This window comes from Eubalaena glacialis, chromosome 14 (assembly GCF_028564815.1).
Source record: "Eubalaena glacialis isolate mEubGla1 chromosome 14, mEubGla1.1.hap2.+ XY, whole genome shotgun sequence".
In the NCBI taxonomy this organism is placed as follows: domain Eukaryota; kingdom Metazoa; phylum Chordata; class Mammalia; order Artiodactyla; family Balaenidae; genus Eubalaena; species Eubalaena glacialis.
Genome location: NC_083729.1, coordinates 606,561 through 627,888, shown reverse-complemented (window position 1 = coordinate 627,888; position 21,328 = coordinate 606,561). Strand labels below are relative to the sequence as shown.

General features: G+C 43.9%; 1 protein-coding gene across 4 annotated transcripts in view; it reads right to left on the bottom strand.

Moving 5' to 3' along the window:
* Positions 1–11,691, bottom strand: part of SNTG2 (syntrophin gamma 2) — a 215,332-nt gene extending 203,641 nt beyond the window's left edge. Inside the window, exon 1 of one of the 4 annotated variants that reach the window (XM_061211245.1) lies at positions 11,585–11,691. Coding sequence is in view for 1 of the 4 variants with exons in the window: in XM_061211248.1 (XP_061067231.1) it covers positions 10,657–10,728 (72 nt within the window). In the remaining 3 variants the exon portion in view is untranslated. Of the gene's footprint in view, positions 1–10,656; positions 10,793–11,164; positions 11,211–11,434; positions 11,501–11,584 lie in introns of those variants that run through there. The other 3 variants (XM_061211246.1, XM_061211244.1, XM_061211248.1) reach the window with 3 other exon arrangements.
* Positions 11,692–21,328: the final 9,637 nt, after the last annotated feature.

Genomic DNA, 21,328 nt, shown 5'->3' with positions numbered 1-21,328 from the left:
GTAGAAGGAAAGAAAACATAAAGATCAGAGCAGAAATAAATGAAATAGAAACAAAACAAGAGCAAATATCAGTGAAACTAAAAGCTGGTTCTTTGAGAAGATAAACAAAATTGATAAACCTTTAGCCAGACTCACCAAGAAAAAGACGGAGAGGACTCAAATTAATAGAATTAGAAATGAAAAAGGAGAAGTTACAACAGATACTACAGAAATACAAAGGATCATGAGACTACTACAAGCAACTCTATGCCAGTAAAATGGACAACCTGGAAGAAATGGACAAATTCTTAGAAAGGTATAACTTTCCAAGACTGAACCAGGAAGAAATAGAAAATATGAACAGACCAATCACAAGTAATGAAACTGAAACTGTGATTAAAAACAAAAGTCCAGGACCAGATGTCTTCACAGGTGAATTCTATCAAACATTTAGAGAACAGCTAACACCCATCCTTCTCAAACTCTTCCAAAAAATTGCAGAGGAAGGAACACTCCCAAACTCATTCTATGAGACCACCATCACCCTGATACCAAAACCAGACAGAGATACTACAAAAAAAGAAAATTACAGACCAATATCACTGATGAATATAGATGCAAAAATCCTCAACAAAATACTAGCAAACAGAATCCAACAACACATTAAAAGGATCATACACCATGATAAAGTGGGATTTATCCCAGGAATGCAAGAATTCTTCAATATACGCATATCATTCAGTGTGATAAACCATATTAACAAATTGAAGAATAAAAACCATATGATCATCTCAATAGATGCAGAAAAAGCTTTTGACAGAATTCAAAACCCATTTATGATAAAAACCCTCCAGAAAGTGGGCATAGAGGGAAACTACCTCAACATAATAAAGGCCATACACGACAAACCCACAGCAAACATCATTCTCAGTGGTGAAAAACTGAAACCATTTCCTCTACGATCAGGAACAAGACAAGGATGTCCACTCTTGCCACTCCTATTCAACATAGTTTTGCAAGAAACTATGTAAATAGTGCTGTCAGGTAGTGCTTCTTCTTTGGAAGAAGAAAAAGAAATAAAAGGAATACAAACTGAAAAAGAAGAAGTAAAACTATCACTGTTTGCAGATGACATGATACTATACATAGAGAACCCTAAAGATGCCACCAGAAAACTACTAGAGCTAATCAATGAATTCGGTAAAGTTGCAGGATACAAAATTAATGCACAGAAATCTCTTGCATTCCTATGCAGTAACAATGAAAGATCAGAAAGAGAAATTAAGGAAATGATCACATTCACCATTGCAACAAAAAGAATAAAATACCTAAGACTAAACCTACCTAAGGAGATAAAAGACCTCTACTCAGAAAACTTTAAGACACTGATGAAAGAAATCAAGGATGACACAAACAGATGGAGAGATATACCATGTTCTTGGATTGGAAGAATCAATATTGTGAAAATGACTATACTACCCAAAGCAATCTACAGATTCAATGCAATCCCTATCAAATTACCAATGGCATTTTTTACAGAACTAGAACAAAAAATCTTAAAATTTGTATGGAGACACAAAAGACCCCGGATAGCCAAAGCAATCTTGAGGGAAAAAAACGGAGCTGGAGGAATCAGACTCCCTGACTTCTGACTATACTACAAAGCTACAGTAATCAACACAGTATGGTACTGGCACAAAAAAGAAATATAGATCAGTGGAACAGGATAGAAAGCCCAGAGATAAACCCACACACCTATGGTCAACTAATCTATGACAAAGGAGGCAAGGATATACAATGGAGAAAAGACAGTCTCTTCAATAAGTGGTGCTGGAAAAACTGGACAGCTACATGTAAAAGAATGAAATTAGAACACTCCCTAGCACCATACACAAAAATAAACTCAAAATGGATTAAAGACCTAAAAGTAAGACCGGACACTATAAAACTCTTAGAGGAAAACATAGGAAGAACACTCTTTGACATAAATCACAGCAAGATCTTTTTTGACCCACCTCCTAGAGAAATGAAATAGAAACAAAAATAAACAAATGGGACCTAATGAAACTTAAAAGCTTTTGCACAGCAAAGGAAACTATAAACAAGATAAAAAGACAACTCTCAGAATGGGAGAAAATATTTGCAAATGAATCAATGGACAAAGGATTAATCTCTAAAATATATAAACAGCTCATGCAGCTCAATATTAAATAAAACAAACAACCCAATCAAAAAATGGGCAGAAGACCTAAATAGACATCTCTCCAAAGAAGACATACAGATGGCCAAGAGGCACATGAAAAGCTGCTCAACATCATTAATTATTAAAGAAATGCAAATCAAAACTACAATGAGGTATCACCTCACACTGTTCAGAATGACCATCATCAAAAAATCTACAAACAGTAAATGCTGGAGAGGGTGTGGAGAAAAGGGAACCCTCTTGCAGTGTTGGTGGGAATGTAAATTGATACAGCCACTATGGAGAACGGTATGGAGGTTCCTTAAAAAACTAAAAATAGAATTACCATATGACCCAGCAATCCCACTACTGGGCATATACCCAGAGAAAACCATAATTCAAAAAGACACATGCACTCCAATGTTCATTGCAGCACTATTTATAATAGCCAGGTCATGGAAGCAACCTAAGTGTCCATCGACAGACAAATGGATAAAGAAGATGTGGTACATACACGCAATGGAATATTACTCAGCCATAAAAAGAAACGAAACTGAGTTATTTATAGAGATGTGGATGGACCTAGAGACTGTCATACTGAGTGAAGTAAGTCAGAAAGAGAAAAACAAATATCGTATATTAACGCACATTTGTGGAATCTAGAAACATGGTACAGATGAACCGGTTTGCAAGGCAGAAATAGAGACACAAATATAGAGAACAAACATACGGACACCAAGGAGGGAAAGCGGGGGTGGGGTGGTGGTGGTGTTGGGATGAATTGGGAGATTGGTATTGACTTATATACACTAATATGTATAATATAGATAACTAATAAGAGCAAATGATTTTTCCAAATGTGCTGTAACATACACACACACACATGCACGCACACACCGTCTCCTGTTTGTAATCAATTATATCCCACCTGGATCTTTTGTTATTAATCCCCCTCAAAAAAAGAATTAATTGATAGTCATTATTCTAGAGATATGAGTATCCTCCCTATTTTTCTCCCGACCTTACAGGTGAGTCACAGAGAAGTTGGTACCTGCTCACCGTCGCACAGAGTCACCTGAGAGCATCCAGGCCCCAGACTCTGGGGTCACAGAGCCAGGGTACAACCGGGCAACTGATGGTCCAGGCAGCCTCCCGAGACGCCAAGCTGAGCACTTATGATTAACACACACGATATTCTCTGAAGGTCGTGTCTCTCTCCCTCACAACAGCCATAAACATCTGTGATCATGTTTTCCGTGTGTCACTCTTTTCCTGCGCACACAGCCACAGTCGTACCCCCAGCAACAAGCAGCAGTCACCACTCGGGGCAGGAAGGAAGCACCTGACGCCCGCCACTCGTGCCCCCCTGCCCCGCCCCAAAGCCTGCGCTTCCAGAATCTACCTCCTCTAGTGGTCATGGGTGGGGGGAGCTGGGGGGTGCTCGCCAGCACGCACCTTGTGTCTGGACCCCTTCTGTCCTGCTTTGTCCTCTCAGCTCCCAACACAGCTCCTAACAGGTGCTCAGACTTTGCTCTGTTAATGATGTACACGCATAAATGGTGTGCACGCAGGTGCAGGTATGTACACATCTGTAACCACAAAGCACTTTTCCAAATGACATTTAATTTTACCTTCATAAAGTCCTGACCCCTTCAGGAAAAGCCTCAAGGCTGTGAAAAAGGCCAGCTTGGCGCCACTTCTCCTGGCTGCCCTCCCCGGCAGGAAGGCAGTGAAACCTCTGGCGTTTCTAATGCCACAAATGCAGAAGCTGCTATTTGTCTACCTTGTCACACAAGCCATGACAGCCTGGATCTATCACCAAGATGACAGGACTAGCACTGCCTATGCCGAGGCAACACACCTTCCCCAAAGCACTGCTGCCGCCTCATGGGGTCCGAATGTCCCCAGGTTTACAGATGAGGAGTAATTTCATACTCCTCAGCACGTAACAGAAACTTAAGATAATTATAATGTGAAGAGTCAACTAATGGAGCCATTTGGTAAAGTATAATTATCTGAAGAGAAATCATTAAGGGTAATATTCAGCAGGATAGAGATGAGAAGAGAATACCGTATATTTTACCATTAACAGTTATGCTGATTTGTAAAATTGATATCAAAATGCAGCTATTATAAAAATATAAAGGCACAATTTTATTCAAACCCGAGATAGCTAATCAGGGCTTCCCTGATGGCACAGTGGTTAAGAATCCACCTGCCAATGCAGGGGACACGGGTTCGAGCCCTGGTCTAGGAAGACCCCACATGCCGCAGAGCAACTAAGCCTGTGCGCCACAACTACTGAGCCTGCACTCTAGTGTCCGCGAGCCACAACTACTGAGCCCCCGTGCCACAACTACTGAAGCCCGCGCGCCTAGAACCTGTGCTCTGCAACAAGAGAAGCCACCGCAATGAGAAGCCCACGCGCAGCAACGAAGACCCAATGCAGCCTAAAATAAATAAATAAATAAATAAATTTACAAAACAGCAAATCATAAATATAAATTCTCAGTACAAGAGCCAGAAACAGAACTTCCTCCCTCTTACAGCATGACATACCATTAATTCAGATAAATACTTATGATTCAACAGTGCGTATCAGCTGTTATGTACCAGGCATGTAATTTATTCACCCAGTCTTGCGTCTCTTTCTGAAAGAAAGGGGAACTTCCCCCCTCACTCACAAGCAGCCTCACTGGCAAAGCTGCAATCATGCCCTTTCCAAAGGCAATCATTGACTTAGACTGGTCCATATTTACACCTGAGGGTGGGATGAGGCCCATAAAACATACGGGCACCAGATACCCAGACAAACGTGGGTTCTGAAAGCAGGAGAGAAGGGGCGCGGCTGTGACTGGGAATGAGCAGGGCTGATGGAGGCTGGGACAGAGGCCAGCGATGGGGTCAACGTCCAGGGAGAGACGAGAGCGTGAGCAAAGGCCCTGGGGCGGCCTCAAGGACACGAGCACATCAGACAGAGACATGAGCTGGCTGGGTGGTGCTGCCGTTGTCTGACATATAAACACAGAGAGAGAGCGGGGTTTCGGGATTAAGATTATGCGGAGGATCTTGGAAGTGTTAACTGAACAGCCAAGCGGGGCTCACCGAGGCACCGTGTTGGGCATCAGTGGGTTAACCAGAGGTGGGTGAGGCCACCTGGAAACATAAAGCGAGAAAAGAACCTACAGCAGAAGGTCTGTACACCCCACTCTGAAAGGCAGAGCAGAGGACCAGGTCCCCAAAGAGCCGGAGACGGAAGGAGGAAAAGCAGAGGGTCGGGGAGGGAGGCGTGCCAGGTGAGCCATCAGCAGCTCAAACCCCTTGGAGGTGAAGCCAGAGGGGGCAGCAGGTCTGGGGTCTGGGGACACGGCGGCCTGAGTGTCGCAGGGACAGAGGTGAACATGGTCAGCTGGGGGCAGGAACCACGAAGGGACAGCTCCAGGGGCAACACACTTGGAGGGAAAGAGTCAGGGAGGTGGGTTCAGCTCCCCTTCCACCTCTTGGATTCTGAGTTAGCAAGGGAAGCTGGTCTCCCTTTAAAGAAGACCCGACGGCCACCGCACTTAGTTTCTGAAAGTCGTGTCATGCAAAATGTGTGCGAACATTGTCAAATGTGACATTTATTGTCAATAGAAAGTGTTGTAATTCCTGATAGGAATAACTGGCAGTTATGTCACACTTTATAAATACAGATTATTCTCCTAAACATTAGCTCAATGAACAAAAATGTCCTAATGTAGAATCTGGGTGCATTCATGTGGTTATATTCTTACTGATATTAATTCATAAAACAGACAATAAAATATACACCTGCTGAGAGCATTCACATTCATTCTAGAAATGGAATTGGATTCTTACAATGATTTGTCATTCAAACTACTTCGATTAAAATACAAATAATTACAGTTACTTCTCTTTTAGTCAACGCTTAAATGCAATTACCACTCACTGGAAGGGGAGGGGAGTCAGCCTTCAACTAAAATCAGCACGAGAAATAAAATAGTATGAATGCTAATAACACCATGAGATTTACAATACTGAACCTTACCATTTATATGATCGTATTTATAATAGTACAACTCAGCGCCATGGTACAATGGTATTCATCCAAATTTCAAATGAATTTTGGTGCCTATCAAAACTAGAATTGCTGTCAAATGTCAACAGTTTAGAGTCAGATTTATTCACTCAGAATAATAAGTGTGACTGTAAATAACCTGCAGACAGTGTTGAGTGCAAAGCGCCGAGACTCAGCCGCTCTGGAAACTCTCACAAGGTCATCGCCGGTGCCAGGGCTCCACGGCAGGTCAGCTCGGCGCCCGCACGTAACTGGCCTTTCCTAACTGTTTCCAACAGGGCCTGCTGAGCGGTCCGCTAAGCAAGCTAAGAGGCACATTCACTTTTTAAAAGTCCTACTTCCTTGCTTAATTAAAACATAGCTAGTTAACAATACTTATGGATGTAAAACTACAGCCTCCGTAGAAAACAGAAACTGTCTCACCAATAATTTCAATTGAGAAATCACAACAGCATAATATTCGCCACACTTTTTCAACAGCCTTGAAGATGAAACGCAAGAGAGGAAGGAGGTGAGGCTGCGGGGAGGCCGGAGGGCGGGCGTCCAGGGCGCCGAGCCTCTGCTGCACAGCCCAGAATGAGTGGGGACCTCGGTGGCCTGGGGGAAACTGACATCCAGTGTTCCCTGAAAACAAGCCCAAAGCTCTCCAAAGGTACAATCTGAATGACAACATGCAGTAACCAGCTGATACTAAGGAAAAGCACACGCCAGTCTAAACACAAATACTTTTTTCCACGAAATTCGCATGCACTTTTCCCCCAAAAGCATTTCTTGAACCTGCCTTGGTACATTGCAAAAAATACAGGTAGATTCTAATTAGCGAGTTTCTGAGGATGTCAGAATCAGGTCTGAAGTGACTCAGAACCCAGACCACAGGTTCTTCGGGTGAGGGGGAGGCAGGGGACACACGGTTCCCCGTCCCCGTCCCGCCTGGAGCGGCCACCCATCACCCGTGTCCACGTGCCTCAGAGCGAGTGTCTGCTCCGAGAAGGACAGCGCGGGGGCCTGGGGTACAGAGACGGACCTCACGTGCCCGACGCCACCTGCTTCCTGTGGTGGCAGGCGAGCTGCTCTCATAATTCTGCAGCTGGGGTACCCGTGTGACAGAGAGGGAACCGGGCGATAAACTCACTGACACGAGCTCCCTCCCTCCACCTAGCGATAAAGCAGCTCAACGTCTCCGTCTGCCACTCACTCCCTTGACCGAACTCACATCAGTGCTGCCCTCTTGTCACCCTTCTTAAGTGTGTCTCCTGGGACATCTAGGGACATGGAACTAAATTAACGTTGAAATTTAAAAAGCCACATTTATGTTTATGTAGCTATACAGACATGTAGATATAAAAGGTCACTGTTCTACACATGTTTGGTGAAATATGGCAATTTTTACATCTGGTATTTTCAATAAATAAGCATACTTTTTAAACTTGGATCTTGGAAACCTATCCAAGATAGGAAACCTATCTCCTGGTAAAATCAGGTAATTCCCCGTCTTAAAATATGTGAATCTTGCTTATGACATCATAGAGATCATCAGGAATTCTACACTTGAAATCAAAGATGAGTCAGCAAGGATGAGAAACACGTGACAAAAGCCTAGAACAAACGGACATCCTTCCCCAGAGGTTACCTGTTTCCTTTAGCTCCCACGATAACTCACATCTCTAACTACATGACGAAGCGGTGACATTACTAGATGCACACTTTAAATGACCTGACATGCTCTCACCTTCTAGTCGCCAAGCTCACCGTGAGAACTCACATATGACTGGCTCTCCCAGGCTTCCAGCCCCTCGACTGAAGCAGTGATGTTAATTAAAAACAGAAAATTGCATTTAGCACAAACCAACAGCAGTGTTTGAACAGGAAAGCAGGACACCTTTACACACTGCACTGGCGGTTCTCCACCCAGGGGTTTAACCACAGGGACACAGGAGACTCAGGGACACAGGTATATGAACTGGCTCAACTTAGGGAATACATGTAACAGGGTACGGCTACCTAAAACGAAAGAGAAAAAGAAGTTCCAATCCTGAGCAAAAGACATTCAAATGTGGCCAAATTCTCATGATTCAAACCAGCAGTCATAAAGAACATGTTGTTTTTCTGACTTCAAAAAAAAATGTTTACAACTAGAAATATAATGGGTTTGAAATGACTTTCTTGTATGTCATCATTTTTCTAATTAGAAGCACTAAGTTCTCCTTCTTAACTGAAATGATTAAATAACTATGTAAACTCAATGATGTTATGGATAGTTACTGATAAGAAAAGCAGCAAATCTGCATGCTTGTCTAGACTCCAAGGATTCAAGTGAAAAATTTATGGCCATCACAGCTCCACAGTGCAGATGTTTAGGGCCATTTTCCAGCCAAGGTTCCAGCCATGATTGTGAGCTATGAACGTTCCTGTTTTAAAAGACACATGTGTAGACAGAACAGTTAACAGATTTGTTATAAATGAGCAAGAATCTGAGCCCTGCTGTAGGCTGGAGCACGCAGCATCTGAGCACACCTGATTACTTAGGACACCGGAGGGACGATTCCTGCTATTACGGGATCCGTGTTACTATTCCAACACTTGTCCTTTGGTGCTGACAGAAATTCCTGGCTGGAACACAATCATGGCTGGAACCTTGGCTGGAAAATGGCCCTAACATCTTTTCACTGTGGACCTCTGATGGCCATAAATTTTTCACTTGAATCCTTGGAATCTAGACAAGCATGCAGATTTGCTGCTTTTCTTATCAGTAACTATCCATAACATCATTGAGTTTACATAGTTATTTAATCATTTCAGTTAAGAAGGAGAACTTAGTGCTTCTAATTAGAAAAATGATGACATACAAGAAAGTCGTTTCAAACCCAGTATGAGGCACATAGGATGCATCTTATAATCAAGGTTCTTATTACAAATAAGCACTAATTACAGCCTCTGCAGATGGGGTATAGAACCCCTTTCTGAGCCCCCAATTTAGTATCTTAATGTAGTCAACATTTAGCACCCTGAAGAGTACTTATTTGAGAACCTGCAGTTGACATATTTTTTAAAAACTTAAGTTATTGCCAATAACTCGTCCACGGGGCCAATTATGCAGTATGATCAATCCACTTGGTTCCTCCACTATAATTACGGTGGTTATACACAGGACGGCTAGAACACCTCAAGCAGATGCGCAGCTCCTAACCAGCGAGCGCATGGCCGCAAGACTCCAGGCAGTGACAGAACTCCCAGCCTCTCTTTCTTAAGCAGTTGACTTCCGATTACCCCAAGCACGTCTTCCCGGTTTAAGGAAAACTACTCCGTGACAAAGTACTTTACACAATCAGCACGGAACTTCACATGAAATTTAATTTCAAGATTTTGTGGAAACACCCCAGAATTGTATAACTTGATGGAAGAAGCAACTGTCTCTACATAAGCTTTTTTTTTTTTTTAAGAAAATCATACAGTCATTAGTACTGCCGTGGTTTAGAAGCATCCTGACACACAAGAATTTATAAAAGCCTTCAACCCATAGTCTCCGAAACATTTCTCGGTTATCCTGAAAAGGATTGCTAGACACACGCCGGTTTTTATTGTCGCTCCCGGACTTAGGGAGTCTGTGAGCACAAACCCGAAGGGAGGCGGTTCCAGCCGGATTAGTCAATCAGTCGGGGAGCCTCGGCTGCGGTTCCTAAACTGTTTCCAGAACACTCGGTTATGCTGGGGGTGGCGACGCGAAGGCTTCCAAGAACTTTTCGTTTTTGACTGAACCACATTTCTGTTTTCCCCCAACAGTTAAGTTATTTAAAAGTAAGAGGGTGGAGGGGAGTCGTCTGGGGCAGGGATAAGAAGCGATGTCACACAGACACGCACGCACGAATCGGTATCACGAACTGGGCGTCCAGAGCTGAGCTGTCCCCTAAGCAGCGGGGCGCTCGGCCGGGGGGGACCCCAGCACCGGGCAGAGGCCCCCCAAGACGGAGCTGAGCTCAGGAGGACGCCCGCCGCGGCCCCCGAGGCCAGGAGCCGCTCGCAGGGAGACAGTAGAGGCGAACCCCGAACCCCCAACCCTGGAGAACCTGGTTCCCACGGGCCACGGAGCCGCTGCACCTTCACGACGGGGAAAGGCAGACCCTACAAGTTTCCGTCTGGGATGCCGGGCCGGGAGGACGGAGGGTCAGGGGGCCTGCGCCCGCCCGCCCGCACGAGCCGCCCCGGGAGATGGAGATGGGGACGCAAGAGGGAAGGGGGCGCCGGGTGAGGAGGGGGCGGAGGATGAGGAGGGGGCACGGGGAGGGAAGACGGGTCGCGGAGGAGAGACAGGGCGCTGGGAAGGGGAGGGCCTGGAGGGAGAAAGGGGTGCAGAGGGGAAGGGGGCGCAGGGAGAAGAGGGGCGCGCGCAGAAAAGACGGCCGGGAGGGCCGGCACTCACCCTCGCGGGCACTAGCAGGCGGCCGGGGCGCCCGCGGGGGGCAGCCGGGGGGAAGGGTCCCTCGGCGCTCATCGCCGCCCACTCGGCGGGACCAGCGCTCCGGGCCGCGCGAGCTCAGCGCCGAGGCCCCGCGCGAGCCTCCTACGGCCCCGCGGGCGCCAAGTCCGCGCCCCTCTGCGCTCCGGCGCCGCTCGGGCTCGGCTCGGGCTCCGCGGGCAGCGGCGGGAGGAGCCGAGCACCGCCCACCGCCCGTGAGCACCGCCCACCGCCCTGAGCACCGCCCACCGCCCGTGACCGCCGCCCACCGCCCTGAGCACCGCCCACGCGACCCGCCGGCAGAGGAGGGGCGCGCGGCTGCCGAGGGGCGGGGACGCGTCCCGGGCTGCGGCGCTCCGGGGGAGAGCGGGAGAGGTGATAGCCTCTGGGGGCTGCCGCTCCCCCGGGCCGGGGTCGAGCGCTCCTCCCGCTCGGCGGCCCCTCCCCGCCCCTGCTCCCCGGTGGATCTGACCTGGGGCGTCCCCCCGTCCGCAGTCGGGTGCCTCCGGGCCTTCCCCGCCCTCGGAGGGTCGCAGGGCAGCTGCCTGCCGGGTCCTGGGGACCCCTCCGCCGGGGTCTCCCCGTCACGTGGAGCTGGTGCTGGACCCTGGCGTCTGTCCAGAAGAGGAAAGGACGCCTCTCGCGCCCGCGCGCCCCACCCGCGCCCCGGGCTGGCGGCTCGGCGGCGCCCCTGTCCTCGCTGCGGACCCGGGGACGCCCTGGGGCGCGGGGCTGGGCGCACCTCCGGGCAGTGGGGCAGCAGCCGGTCGGCGATTCCCTTGCTCTCTCAGGACAGTATCGGGCTGCGTAGACTCAAGTCATCCTCGTTCAAGCGTAAATGAAAGTTTGGCATAAATCTCAGGAAAACACACACACCCCCCAAGCTACCAACCTTTACAAAGGGCGTGGGTTTTCCTCCCTTTCCACATCCGGCGTCTCCCGGTCCCGCAAACTCTCAGGGGCGCAGACGCGCGCGGCCTTTCATCTGCGGAAGCCCGTTCGCTGTCTTTCTGAGGCGGGAAAGCGCGAAAGCCGAGGTGGCAGCACCGGCGTGACCCGTGTCTGCGAGTGGAACGCCTGACGCACGGCGGGCAAGTGGCGGTGGAACAGACACGAGAGACGCTGCTCCTTCTGACGGCAACCTGGTTTTTTCGAGCTTTATCGGGAAATGATGGGTGGATAACAGTGTGTAAATTTAAGGTGTACAGAGTGTTGACGTGATACACTTATACCGCCGTGTGATTACCACCCTCGGTTAGCTGACCTTCACCAGGTCACATAATTACCATTTCTTTTCAGAAGTGGGAAAATATTCATAGCAACTTTCAAGTGTATAATAACAGTCTTGATAACTATAATCACCATGCCGTACATTAGACCCCCAGAATGTATTCATCTTATAACTGGACAGTTTGTACCCTCTGATCAACATCTTCGCAGACCCCAACTCCCCAGCCCCTGGTACCCACCCATCTACTTTGTTTCTCTGCGTTGGGCTTTCTTAGATTCCATATTTAAGTGAGATCATACAGCATGTGTCTTCCTCTGACTTAACGGAATGCCCTCAAAGTCCATCCATGTGATTGCAAAATGGCAAGATTTCCTCTTTCTGGTGGCTGAATAATATTCATTATATGTACATATAATATACATACATATACACATATATATCACATATATACATATATATCTGATATATATCACAACACATATACATACACACAGGCACACACCCCCCACGTCTTCTTTATCCATTCATCCGTTGCTGGACACTTGGGTTGTTTCCATGTCTTGGCTATTGTGAATAATGTTGCAATGAACATGGGAGTTCATATATCTTTTCGATATCCTGTTTTCCTTTGGTTATACACCCAGAAGTGGGATTGCTGGGTATAATAATAATTTTATTTATTTTTCGAGGTACTTCCATACTGCTTTCTCCATCTTCCTATGAGCAGAAAACTAGTGTGTGTTTTTTTTTTTTTTTTTTTTTTTTAAACTGAGGGTTTTTTTAAATTTATTTTATTTATTTATCTTTGGCTGTGTCAGGTCTTTGTTGCTGTGTGTGGGCATTCTCTAGCTGTGGCGAGCAGGGCTACTCTTCATTGTGGTGCGCAGGCTTCTCATTGCGGTGGCCTCTCTTGTTGTGGAGCATGGGTTCTAGGTGTGCGGGCTTCAGTAGTTGCAGGACCTGGGCTCAGTAGTTGTGGCTTGTGGGCTCTAGAGCACAGACTCAGTAGTTGTGGTGCATGGGCTTAGTTGCTCCGTGGCATGTGGGATCTTCCCGGACCAGGGCTCGAACCCGTGTCCCCTGCATTGGCAGGTGGATTCCTAACCACTGTCCCACCAGGGAAGCTCCTTGTGTGTGTTTTTAAAACCATATTTGCTACAAAAGAAGTGTGTTTGCATACGCCATAATTTCTCGATGTTGTCTAAACTAGAAATTCACTAAAGAGTAAAAAAACTAATAATTATTTAAGAAAAAGAGCATCACATGATCATTACCATATTTCTATTTTTAAACCTGATATTAATATGAATTACAACTAAAACTCACAAGAACCACATTGTAGAGCAGGTATCACTTTTTCCCAGTCTTCAGATAATAAATTTTACTGCTAAATTAATATTGTTTTGGAAATTTGTTAATATTTGTGTGCTAAGGAGTTGAAGTGAGTACTATTTTTGAGCTTTTTTGGAAAAAGTGACATTTCACATTAAAAAGGATGGTGTGATATAATCGACACTAATATGCTACTCAAAGAACAGGAAGGGAAGGAGGGAGGGAGGGAGGAAGGGAAGAGAAGAAGGAGAAAGGAGAGAAAGATTCCACAGCAGTGGAGGGGGATTCCTGTAGGAAACCTCACCCAGGGGAGCCATGGCTGTTGGGGGCCCTTGAGAATCGGCCGATCCTCGGAGGACTCAGAAACTGACCAGGGCTAGCACCAGGGTCCTGGGGCCTGTGCAACTGCAGGATAACGCAAGGGCTCTTAAGTCACGGTCCAAGAGTGGGTTTTAGGCAGGTGATCAGTGAATGCCTATAACTGTATGTAAATATTTATATCTTTTACCGCTTTTAATAGTCAATATTTTTTTCAATCATTCACACATTCAACAACAATTGATTGCTGACCGATGTCTAGATGCCTTAGTAGACATTGGGGATGTGATGAATGTAAGACCACCAGGTCCTCACGGAGCTCAGAGTCTAGTGGGTCACGGACGTAAAATTACTGCCTCCCTTATTTGATGAATTACAGACATTTTATTACCCATGTAATAAAAATGTCCTTCCCAAATCAGGTTCTTAGCAAACGTGTTAAATATCTTTGAGAATGTATGAGTGAACTCAAAACTGATTATGTCACCGTATCCTTACCTGAGTAAGAATATTTGGAGAAGATATTAAATATATCCAGTAGGCATTGTAATATTCAAATATGTACCTGAATTTTTAGAATGGTCTCCAAATAGAAATAAACCATGAATAGATTTAGTTTTGACTCATAACCAAGTCCCAAATCTTATTTTCAGTTATATAAGTGTACAGAGGCTCTGAGGAGAGAATTCGTTTCTGAACACAAAGATACTTTGATTCTCATAGGCTTAAGAAAAATGAATAGAAATTTGAGCAACATGATACGATTCTCCTCAACTTTTGCTGTGACAAAAACAATTATGAGGCTAATTTCTCATTTAATACTTTCTTTTTCTTAATAAGTACAATTAGAAATGTACAAAGTGTATGAATTTTGAAAAGTTTGAATTTCTGATTTATTTACTTTTTCTTGCAGAAAATTGCTTGCAATCTACAGGTTTTTTTTTTTTTTTTTTAATAAGAAAGTGCTTTAGTAAAACACCCACCTACAACCAAGAATATGGGATTCTTTTGTTTCATAATTTAATAAGATAATCATTCATTTACCTCCTTCCTTATTTATTCAAAAATATGCACTGGACTTGTGTTATGTATCAGGCTTGTGCTACACGGGACAAACACGATGGTAACACAGACCACGTGCTCCGGTCCGGTGTGCAGGACACAACACAGGAAGCGTAAGCAGAAACAGCGGAAGCCAAGGGGTTTGGCATTAGTTGGCAAGTGAGTACGGGATGCCCGAGATTCTGTCCAGTCTCCTCAGTCTCCCCTCCCTCAACGCCATGGTCCTCACCGCCCACATCTGCCCCACCAGCCCCAGGAACCAACCACCTGCAATCCCACTGTCAGTACGCCTCCCGCCAGCTCGTTTCCTCTGCATGTCCCCTGTGTCTCACTCTACACTTACAGCCAAATAATCTGCTGGCAACCACTGACCCCTCCCTCAAAAATGACTTCAATTTCTTCCTTATTCCATTTAAATTATAAAATCCACCACTGTCATCAGTCTCTTACAAACATTCCTAACTTCCCCCAGTTTTTCTCGCTGTCATACTTGCCTCGTGAAACCACAAACCTGGTTAAGCCCAACTATCCACCTGTCCCTTACCTTTCCCCAAACACCTGAACCCCGTGAGGGAAAACCACAGGGCCCTGCCGACTGGTCTGTTTCCATCCAGGACCACATCTCAAGCAGGCGCCCAGTCACTCCTGTGGTTCGGTCACCCCTCCTGGTGGGTTTGACTTCCAGGCTCTAAAACAACTTCCCTCCTCCCTCCTTCCCATATTCCTTCTCTCTCTCTCTCTCTCTCTCTCTCTCTCTCTCTCTCCCTTTCCCTCCACCTCCATTCACTCTGCTGCAGATATTCTCTCTAATTCAAAGAGAAACTAGAAACAATTAGATAGGAGCTACCTCATGTGTCTCCCGCCCTATAATCAAATCCACCCGCCTTCTGTTCCCTCCACAGACACTTTGTGCTGCCCTTCTCAGGGGACATGCCCTGCCTTATGAAATAGTCCGCCCCACCCCAACTGCTAAGGAACCTGTCACTTTCGCCTTTTCCTGCAGTATCCCTTCCTCCCCCCCCATACCCCCTCCCTCATCCTCCAGAGGAATTGCCCATTTTCAGCTCCCTCCCACACCAGATTCTCAAAGAGCTTTAACTCCCCACCTCAGGCTCTCCTCCATCCTCTCCAGCTGGCTTTATCCAGCTGCCACCAGGAGTCAGCCTCCTTCAGGGCTCCCTGACAGCCCCCCTCCACCCAGACGTTCAGGTCAGCACAACAGGGTCCCGCACGGATCTGATCAAACTTGAGTGAATATCAACCTGCATAATCAATTAATGAAAAATGACGAAGTCTTTGTAGTTACTTGAAGGCCCAGTTACAAGTTGATCCTCAGAAAATGAAAACCAGAGTTCTTTTTCCTGGACATTTTAAGAAAGGGGCCAACAGTCAGGATTAACCTGGACAAAGGGAAACATACACTTTCAGTTCCATTGCTCCTAAGCCAGGTCAGTGGTGTTTCCCTGCTCCTCTTTAGAGAAGAAGGCCTGGTCTCTGGGTCTTCAGAAGGCACAGTGGCGGAAGAGGTACCGTCCCTATCTGCTCACAGGACAGCTGTGTGGGCAGCCGTGCACTTACCCAGTCATTCCAATAACTTTCAGTGCTGGTATCATAGTCCCAATCTGAGGAAGAAAACCAGGGCTTGAGAGGTTGATATGTAAGCTTTTGACTCAGCAATACCACATCTAAGAATTTATCATAGTACATGATAAAAATAATTGTGCACACACACATGTAGATACAGCACTGCTCATTACAGCCTTACTAAGACAGAAAAATATCAGAACACCATCTTTATACATAAAAAGGGATTAATTAAATAAAATGTCATCTGTACACATTTTTTATGAAGCTGTTACCAAGAATGAGGTATATTTACATTTATGTCTAGTAGACAAAGTCTACAATATGTTAAGAGAAAACAAAGTTATAAAATGTACATATTGAATAATACACTTTATGAAAAAACATAGTAGCATTTATGTAATAGAGCATGTATATAAGTAAGGTGTGTTCTGGGGCAGGCTCAGGAGAATCCCAAGTCCTCCGGGTGAGGAGAGGCGTGTTGGCAGCCTGGCTGCAGTCAGGGTACCAGTGCCTGAGAAGGAGGTGTGTGTACGTGCGTTGGCATCTGTACTTCCATAGACGTGGGGATGGTGGCTGCCTTGGAAATATATGTGATTATGAAGAATACTTTTATTTCATCCTTCATAAAATTTGTAGTTTTCACTTTTCAAAGAGAAAAACTAGTACCTGTATATCAATACAGTTCTATATGCTATCAGTACCATATAGCTTTATATGTAGTATACATATGGTAAATACTACATGATAAACACTATACAGAAATAAGTTTTTTCCTTTGGAAAAAATACATGTGAATTTATATTCAACTGAACTCTACAGCAAGTTTCCAAACATGATTTAGTACGCATACTGTTTCATTGGGGACTATTACTTACAACTCCTTATGAAATTTTATGTAAAATACAGATTTTTATTTCAAGTCATTTATTTTCTTTGACTTTCATTAAAATATCAGTATTTTGTAAGTCTCTCTATACACACACACACACACACATATATATAATATGGGAAAAGTGGCAAGTATTTAACATATCATGAATGTTTTTGCACAGAGAGTGAATATCAATTGGGATTTTCTCCAAAAACAAAGATTTTGGAGCATCTCGGGAAACTCTGAACTCTCTGATCCATGGTGAGTGGCTACAAGATATTGACAAGCTTTGATTCCCCTGTGAACCTCCGAAGGTTAATTTACCCATAGATCCACCCAACTGAATAAATACTCTTGAGACTATTTATACAAATCACCACCACAGAAGTAACTCCCACCTCAGAAGTGGCCCAGCGTGATGCTTACTCCCCGCCTGGTCCCGGAGCTGGTCCCTCACTTTCCACTTCCCTGGTGAGGTGACCTGGGAAGAAGGATGCAGGTAATTTGCAGAGGTCACCTGGTCTGAGGGCAGGGAGGGAGTCACACCCAGTAGTCACGTTTGGAGCCCCGGCTCTGAAACCCCTCAATATTGACCCTGGAGGACACGCATTTTTAAACACGAGATTGTGAGGTTTAAAAGAGACAATTCCCTTTCTCTTTTAAAAATGACAGTGAGAGTAGATTTATTTTTATTTTAAAAGTCCTTTTGATAAAAATAAAATAATATTTTTTAAAAATGTCATAAAATATATGCCAAATATACCAAATGCAAATACTCAGTTGTTTTGCTCTCCCATTAAATTTTTTTAACATCTTTTTTTCATTTTTTTTGAAGTATAGTTGACATATGATATTATAGTAGTTTCAGATGCACAACAAAGAGATTTGACATTTATTTACATTACGAATTGATCACCACAATATTTAGTAACCATACGTCACCTTGTAAAGTTATTATAACTGACTATATTCCCTGTTCTGTGTATTACATCCCCAGGACGTATTCATTTTATAACTGGAAGTTTGTCCTTCTTAATCCCTTTCACCTACTTCACTCATTCCCCCACCCCCATCCCCTCTGGCAACCATCTGTTTGTTCTCTGTGTCTATGAGTCTTTTTTCACTTTGTATTGTTTGTTCATTTGTTTTGGTTTGGGCTTTTCTTTCAGATTCCACATGTAAGTGAGAACACAACATATTTGTCTTTCTCTGTCTGACTTATTTCCCTAAGCATAATACCCTTTATATCCATCCATCCTGTCACAGATGGTGAGATTTCAGTCTTCATTCTTTTTTATGGCTGAGTAATATTCCATTATTAATATTCTGGCATATACAAATATATATATATATATATTTCACATCTTCTTTATCCATTCTTCTGTTTATGGGCATTTAGGTTGCTTCCACATCTTGCCTATTGTAAATAATGCTGTAATGAACACTGGGGTGTGGATATCTATTAGAATTAGAGTTTTCATTTTCTTCAGATAAATACCCAGAAGTGGGATTGCTGGATCCTATAGTAGTTCTATTTTTAATTTTTTGAGGAACCTCCATACTGTTTTCCACAGTGGCTGTACCATTTACATACCCACCGACAACGTACAAAAGTTTCCTTTTCTCCACATTCAATCCTGAGAGATTTACCAGCCTTTATTTACTGACATGTACATCACTATTTTTTTATTATTTTATTTCTACAATTATAATTTTTCTCTAATCTATGTATAGTTCTGTTTCAGTGGGATTTCTAAAAGGATGGGAAATGTGTGAATGATCACCGTCATATTCTAGCATTTTTTTTATTGCTTAGGATTTAGGTTGACAGGATTGAGCTGGTAATAGACAACTCCTCTTAAATAATCGACATTGGTTTGTTGAGGGACTTTCTTTATATCACAATAATTCCTCTTCTTTTATCTCCATGCCCATCCCCTATCTTACATGCATATTTATTTATATATGTATTTCTTTGGAAATATGTAGTGAGGTGTGTGTGTGTGTGGTATTTTGCTATAGAAATCATTCTATTTCTAACATTCTCCACCTTACTATGTTTTTAGAACTATTTTTTTAAACCTAGTAAAATTTTATTTTATTTTTTATTGGAGTATAGTTGCTTTACAATGTTGTGTTAGTTTCTGCTGTACAGCACAGTGAATCAGCTGTATGTATATCCCCTCCTTTTTGGATTTCTTTCCCATTTAGTTCACTGCAGAGCAGTGAGTAGAGTTCCCCGTGCTGTACAGCAGGTTCTCATTAGTTATCTATTTTATACATAGTATCAATAGTGTATATATGTCAATCCCAATCTCCCAATTCATCCCACCCCCCTTCCCCCCCTGGTATCCATGCATTTGTTCTCTACGTCTGTGTCTTTATTTCTGCTTTGCAAATAAGTTCATCTATACCATTTTCTAGATTCCACATATATGCAATAATGTACGATATTTGTTTTTCTCTCTCTGATTTACTTCACTCTGTATGGCAGTCTCTAGGTCCATCCACATCTCTGCAATGGCACAATTTCATTCCTTTTTATGGCTGAGTAATATTCTGTTGTATATATGTACCACATCTTCTTTATCCATTCCTCTGTTGATGGGCATTTAGGTTGTTTCCATGACCTGGCTATTGTAAATAGTGCTGCAATGAACATCGGGGTGCATGTGTCTTTTTGAATTATGGTTTTCTCAGGGTATATGCCCAGTAGTGGGATTGCTGGGTCGTATGCTAGTTCTATTTTTAGTTTTTTAAGGAACCTCCATACTGTTCTCCATAGGGGCTGTAGCAGTTTACATTCCCACCAACAGTGTAAGAGGGTTCCCTTTTCTCCACACCCTCTCCAGCATTTACTGTTTGTAGATTTTTGATGACGGTCATTCTGACCAGTGTGAGGTGATACCTCATTGTAGTTTTGATTTGCATTTCTCTAATAATTAGTGATGTTGAGCATCTTTTCATGTGCCTCTTGGCCATCTGTATGTCTTCTTTGGAGAAATGTCTGTTTAGGTCTTCTGCCCATTTTTTGATTGGGTTGTTTTTTTTTTTTGATATTGAGCTGCTTTAATATGACATATAAACAATGCATTATCTCAAGTACTTCATAAAATTCCACTGTTTTACTTATCTATTTGCCAGACAAATAAAGGATAAATCTTTAGTTTATCTATGAATTTTGCTGCCGTTGCAACATTGTGATTAAAATCCCTTTCACTTTTTCTCCTTGTGGATGCCTGAGGAGCATCTTTGAAACAGGTAAATCACTCAGTATTAACAACTTACACAGAAAATCCTGTACAAAATTTATTATTGTTGTTCATCCTTCCCACACATTAAAAAAAATCCAAACCCAGCCTTCAAATCTGTCTCATAAACAATCGCTTTGCTTGCCCAGTGATCTTTTTGCCTGTTGCTGCCATTCTTCCAAATTACTACACTTCAGAATTTCAGATAATGGGAACTTTGATTGTAAAATGAGTCAGTGTAACAAATAAAGAACAATGGAAAACTCGTTGCAAATTTATTTCTAAAGAAGGAGGACATGAATTTTGAATGTTGAAAGGTATTTACAGTTTTTGTGAAAAGCCTTCAGAACATGGAAGCTTAACTCCTTTTCTTAAGTGGTCAATGATTTGAATTTAAAAAGTGGAGCCCGAAATATTGCACTGCTCTTTCAAAACTTTGCAGAGTGTTTGGTGTGATGCAGGATAGTGGCGTGCTGGGGAGGACAGAAATTGTTGCTGCATGGACCTAATGTCACCACCCCATAGAATACCTTCAATGGTAACAATAATTGATTTTAGGGGCAACTAAGGTTCTCCTGAGCTTTCTATACAATGGGCCAGAAGCTAAGTGTCGTCTGTGGATGAGCTCACGGTATTTTCTCTGGAGCCCTGTGAGCTCAATGCCAGTCTCATCCCATTTTACAGATGAGAGGTGGAGGCCTGTTTTGGCCCAGGGCTGGTGAGCAGGGACCTGCGTTTGGAGCACAGTGTATGGCCTTAGCACGGAGCCCTACGTGCTGTCTGTGCGCCTGACTAATGAATCGATGTACTTTATTCCTTGAACTTCGATTTCAAAGCCAAAATCCTAACGCCTACTTTGGAGAGTTGTTATAATGACTAATTTGTAAAATGTCTAGTGTCATCTGGAGTATAAAAGGAGCTCAATAAATTTACTCACTATAATTATTACAAATTTCATCAATTGCTATGACAATTAGTCGTATT